Below are 6,000 nucleotides of genomic sequence, written 5' to 3'. Positions count from 1 at the left end.
CCTCAGCTACTGCGCTTAATGCACAGACGACGCAGTCAATATGCATTTTTTGCTCTGAACCCCATGACGCTTTCAAATGTAATATGTCTTCCCAAAACAAGGTAAAATTATTGAAAAATTCTAATCGTTGTTTCAAGTGTTTTAAATTGTTTCATGTAAGCAAGAATTGTCGTGTAAATAAATTACCGTGTTATAAATGTAAGGGATTAAGTCATCATGGGTCTATTTGTTTGGGAGGTAATAAGGGGATAAATAATGCTAAAGTTAGTAAAATTCAAAACGCTGAGGAAAAGTTAAATGAATCTTCTGATTTGGCTGCAGTTTCTAATGAAACTCCGCCATCAAGCATTTCCAATGAGGAAGTTATTAGTTCTGTTTCCCAATGTAATAATAAAAAAGCTGAATGTTCCAAAAGGGTTTATTTGCAGACTTGTACTGCTGAAGTTAAATCAGATTCTTCGTCTCAATTGACAAGAATTCTTTTAGATAATGGCAGCCAGCGTTCGTTTTTGTCTGAACGAGTTGCAAATAATTTAAACTTAAAACCGGTTGCTTACGAAGTTTTGTCAGTTTATTCATTTGGAATGCAAAGAGCAACAGAAAAGGCTTATCCTGTTGTTGAATTCGAAATTTTCAAAAAGAATACGGATTTTAGAACTAAAATTAGAACTCTTGTCATACCATGCATTACTGGAGTTAAAGTTGAACCTCCCGACCCCAAAATAATTGAATTTATGAATAAAAATAAAATTGATATGGCTGATTCTTATTTGGAAGATAATGATAATTTGCTGAGTATAGAACTTTTAATTGGTTCAGATTTATTCTGGGAATTTCTTTTGTATGAAAAGATAACTATAAATAATCGCCTGTGTGCAGTAAAAACTGTTCTTGGATGGGTGATTAGTGGAAGTAGTTATAAACGGGAGCATACATTGTCCCAAAACATAGCGGTTATGAATAGTGTAATTGATTCAGGTGATATGTTTGATTTAAGAAAATTCTGGTCACTCGATTCCTTAGGTATCACCAAGGAGTGTGAAATTTTATCTCTAAAAGATAAAGAAACAATTAATAAATTTGAAAGCAATTTAAAATATGAAAACAATCGTTATAAAACCGGATTACTTTGGAATTCAAATCCCGATGATCTTGATAGTAATTTCTATATTGCCAAAAAACGGTTTGATAATTTAATGATAAAATTAAGTAAAAATGAGAATATTTATGACATGTATGCAAATATTATTGAGGATCAGATAAGAGATGGAATCGTTGAGGAATGTAAAGATAAATCCGTTAATTCTGGTTATTTCATGCCACATACAGCTGTTTTAAGACCCGATAAAGAAACATCTCGTGTTCGTATCGTTTTCGATGCTAGTTCGAAGGATATTTGTTTAAAATCCCTTAATGATATGTTATTGTCAGGTCCAAATTTGAACCTGAATATTTTGGATGTCATACTAAATTTTCGAAAGCATGAAATTGCATTTTCTGGTGATATTGAGAAGGCGTTTTTAATGATAGAGATAGATGAAAATGAGCGTAAATATTTAAAATTTCTTTGGGTTGATAATGATAATTGCGAAGGTTTTAAAATTATGAATTTGAAAAGGTTACCGTTCGGAGTTACCACTTCCCCTTTCATTTTGAAGGCAGTAATAAAGTACCACATTAAAAAATATGCTAATGACAAACCCGATTGTGTTAAAATGTTAAATTCTTCGTTATACGTGGACGATCTGTACTGGGGAACTGATACAGTTAATGATGCATATCGACTGTCATCTGATGCTGTAAATATTTTGAAATCCGCGAGTATGAATTTACGGAAATTTAATTCTAATTCAAACGAATTAAAGAAATTATGGATTCAAAATGGTATTGCCATTAATGATTCAATTGCACATGCAAAGGTGTTAGGTCTTCGATGGGATACAGAAAGTGATGTACTGTTGATTGAATATAAAAATTTAGAGCAGTCGTCATCTAAGTCAATTCAGTGCACCAAGCGTACTGTTTTAAAATTTGCTGCTCAAATTTATGATCCTATCGGTTTAATTTCTCCCTTTGTTGTTAAGATGAAAATTTTGCTGCAAAACATTTGGAAGGCTGGACTCGATTGGGATGACCCTCTGCCTCTAGATATTGAAACAGACTTTAACAATTGGATTTCTGAAGTTCATTATTTAAAGAACTTTTTTATGGAACGAAAATATTTCGATAACTGTGATAATAAGAAAGAAATTGCCGTTCATATTTTTACTGATGCTAGCACAAAGGCCTATGGTGCTGTAGCGTATTTCAGATATGTAAATATTTCGAACGAAGTTAAGACCTCATTCATTATGTCCAAAAGTAGGGTAGCACCAATCAAGACTTTAACATTGCCCCGCTTAGAGCTTATGTCAGCGGTTATTGGTGCTAGAATCTATGATTATTTACACAAATTGTTTAGTGACATTTGCCAACAATTTTATTTGTGGACAGATTCACAAATTACGTATTTTTGGATAAAGAATAACAACTCTTTGAAACCTTTCGTGCAAAACAGAGTGTCTGAAATTCAAACTCTGACAGATCCTAAACTTTGGCAACACTGTCCAGGAAGTTCAAATCCTGCTGATAAATTAACTCGAGGAGAATCACTAAAAAGCCTTGTTGATGATAACTTATGGAAATTCGGGCCATCTTGGCTCATAGAGGATGAAAGTAAGTGGCCTCAAGAAAATACTGAAATTAATCATCAGCAGCATTCAGTTGATTTAGAACTTAGAAACAGCGTTATTTCTCAACACAGTTGCCTCGCAGATTCTAAAGAGACTTTTCTGATTTTAGAAAATTACAGTTCTTTATTAAAGGTGAAAAGAATTGTGGCTTGGTCAAAGCGGTTTATCCAAAACTGTCGAAATTATGACAAACTGAAAGGTCCCTTAACTACGGAAGAATTGAAAGAAGCCGAAGTTATTTTAATAAAGGAGGCGCAGAATAACTATTATGAAGAAGAAATTAAAACTTTGATGAAGAAGGAAGATATTAAAAATAACTCTAGCATATTTTGTCTTCGTCCATACCTAGATGAAAAACAGATATTAAGAATTTGCAGTAGACTGTTTCAATCTGTAGTGGATCCTGAAGCAGTTAATCCTATACTGCTACCCAAGAATTCGAAATTTTCCGAACTTTTGGTCACTGAAAAACATAAAAGGTTGCTTCATAGTGGAGTTAATGTCACTCTTTTGCAGATTAGAAAAAGTTATTGGATTTCACAAGCCAGACAACTAGTGAAAAGAATAATTGGAAGATGCATGATTTGCAGAAAACACTTTGCGAAACCAGCCAATCAGCGTACTGGAGAGCTGCCTGAAGATAGAATTTCAAAGTCTCCACCTTTCTCAGTGGTTGGAATTGATTTTACTGGGCTTATTTCAGTAAAACAAAAGGATGAAGTTTTGAAATCTTATATTACTGTGTTTACTTGTGCAGTCAAACGGGCTGTACATTTAGAACTGATTTCCGATTTGTCTACGAATAAATTTATCTTAGCGTTACGCCGTTTCATGTCAAGAAGAAATAACTGTAAAACTATTTACTCTGATAACGCAGCAACTTTTAAGGCTGCTTCAAGAGATATAAGGTACTTCTTTTCTATTATTAGAGGAGATGAATTTCAAAATTTCATTTCTTCTGAAGGCATTACATGGAAGTTTATTGTTGAGCTTGCCCCATGGTGGGGAGGATTTTATGAACGGTTGATGAGAAGCATTAAAGAACCTCTTAAAAAGATAATTAACATTCTAATGATATTTTAATAATTCTATTCCTTTAAATTTGATGCTTCAAATTATATTTGACTGTCTTATTATTGATTAGTGTTTATTTTTATATTTTACTGTCTTATAATTGATAAGTGTTTATTTTTATATTTTACTGTCTTATAATTGATTAGTGTTAATTTTTATATGTAATGTGTTTAAATAATGTTTGATATAATGTAGAATTATTGTTTTGCTATTGTATATTATTTTGTGATAATTTTTACTTTAAAATTATCAGGTGGGGAGTGTTAAGAAATGTAGATGTAAGTTTGATTAATTCTAAATCTCCCCACCAGAGGGCTGATAGTCAGTCTACATTGAACCACCAAGCAGTAAGCATTGGCTTGTAATTATTGTCTTCTAATATAACTTTATAATCTGAAGGGTTCCACCCTAATAATATGGAACGTTGTTTTGTTTAAATAAATATTTGTTATTGTTTTCGATATTGATTGCCCTACCTTCTTGTACAGTAGTGGTAAAAAAGAAAGACGGAACCCCAAGAGTTTGTATTGACTATAGAGCGTTAAATAAAAATGTAGTTAAAGATAATTACCCTTTACCACTTATTGATGATATATTAGAGAATCTTCAAGGAGCAACTACGTTTAGCAAAATTGATTTGCGTAATGCATTTTTTTATTTGGAAATAGAACCGAACAGTCGTAAATATACGTCTTTCGTCACTCATAATGGTCAATTTCAATTTTTACGCGCACCATTTGGCCTTTGCAAATCACCCGCAGCTTTTCAGCGTTATATTAACACTATTTTTAAGGATTTGATAATTAAAGGTCATATTATTATTTTTATGGATGATATGACTACACCATCGAAAAATGAAGAGGAAGGTCTCGAGAGGCTTGCATCGGTATTTTCACTCGCTTCTGCTTATGGGTTAGAGATAAATTTTTCAAAATGTACATTTTTAACTAGAAAAATAGAATTTCTCGGAAATGTAATTGAAAATGGTAAAATGTACCCATCTCCACAAAAAATTAAAGCCGTACTTAATTTTCCCGAACCCAAGAATAGAAAGGATTTACAATCATTTCTTGGTCTAGCTAGCTATTTTCGAAAATTCATATTTAATTTCTCGATTATTGCGCACCCTTTAACTGAACTTTTGAAGAAAAATCGCGAATTTAAATTTACCGAGAATGAAATACAAGCATTTTGTAGTTTAAAACATAATTTGTCTTCTCCACCCGTTCTTAGTATTTACAATCAAAACGCGGATACTGAAATACATTGCGACGCTAGTATTCATGGTTACGGATGTATTTTAATGCAAAAGTCCATAGAGGATAATGCTTTTCACCCGGTATATTTTATGAGTAAGAAAACGTCTGATGCCGAAGCGAAATACAGCAGTTATGAGCTTGAAGTCTTAGCCATTGTACAGGCTTTGAAAAAATTTAGAGTTTACTTGCTAGGGAAACATTTTAAAATCGTGACCGATTGTAATGCGCTTGCGATGACATTAAATAAAAAGGATTTGTGTACTCGCATAGCGCGCTGGGCATTATTGCTACAGGATTTCGATTATATCATTGAACACCGTTCCGGTTCTAAAATGTATCACGTTGACGCGCTAAGTAGATATCCCATTATGATAGTACACGATTGTCTCATTACGAAAATTAGAAAAGCTCAGGAAGAAGATAGTGAAATCCAAACGGTTAAAGAACTTTTGAAAATTAAACCTTATGATGACTTTTTTCTTAAATCTGGCATACTATACAAATTTGTTGATGGTGAAGAACTTCTTGTCGTTCCTGAAAGTATGCAGAATGATATTATACGAAATGCTCACGATCGCGGACATTATGCCTCTAAGCGTACTGAAGAATCATTGAAACATCAATTCCATATCCCTAAAGTGAAAGAAAAAATAGACTGTTTTATTAAAAACTGTGTTCCTTGCATTTTAATAAATCGAAAGTGTGGAAAACAAGAAGGACTGTTACATCCGATCGAAAAAGAATCCATTCCTCTGCACACTTATCATATCGATCATTTAGGACCATTGCCTACCACAAACAAGAATTATAAATACATTTTTGCAGTTATAGACGCTTTCACAAAATTTTGCTGGTTATACCCAACTAAATCTACAGATGCTACTGAAGTTATTTCTAAATTAGACTCTCAAAAATATGTTTTTGGCAATCCATCA

The 6,000-nt window shown here is 32.8% G+C and overlaps 1 protein-coding gene across 1 annotated transcript; it reads left to right on the top strand.

The window, feature by feature from the left end:
- Positions 1-1,232: 1,232 nt before the first annotated feature.
- LOC147802501 (uncharacterized) lies at positions 1,233-3,815 on the top strand. The gene is made up of 2 exons (XM_087152735.1): positions 1,233-2,966; positions 3,030-3,815. The coding sequence occupies exons 1-2, from the start codon at positions 1,233-1,235 to the stop codon at positions 3,813-3,815; spliced, it is 2,520 nt and encodes an 839-aa protein (XP_087008861.1).
- The last annotated feature ends 2,185 nt before the right edge of the window (positions 3,816-6,000 follow it).

This window comes from Parasteatoda tepidariorum, chromosome 10 (genome assembly GCF_982258835.1).
Source record: "Parasteatoda tepidariorum strain Cologne lab strain chromosome 10, Ptep-v5.0, whole genome shotgun sequence".
Taxonomy (NCBI): Eukaryota; Metazoa; Arthropoda; class Arachnida; order Araneae; family Theridiidae; genus Parasteatoda; species Parasteatoda tepidariorum.
The sequence above is the reverse complement of the archived record's forward strand: the minus strand, read 5'-3'. Positions and strand labels throughout refer to the sequence as shown.

Coding starts and splice junctions, on each gene's coding strand:
- LOC147802501 (XM_087152735.1), top strand. CDS start 1,233: ATGTATGCAAATATTATTGAGGATCAGATAAGAGATGGAATCGTTGAG. Junction 2,967..3,029: donor AAGAATTGAAAGAAGCCGAA/GTTATTTTAATA, acceptor ACTTTGATGAAG/AAGGAAGATATTAAAAATAA.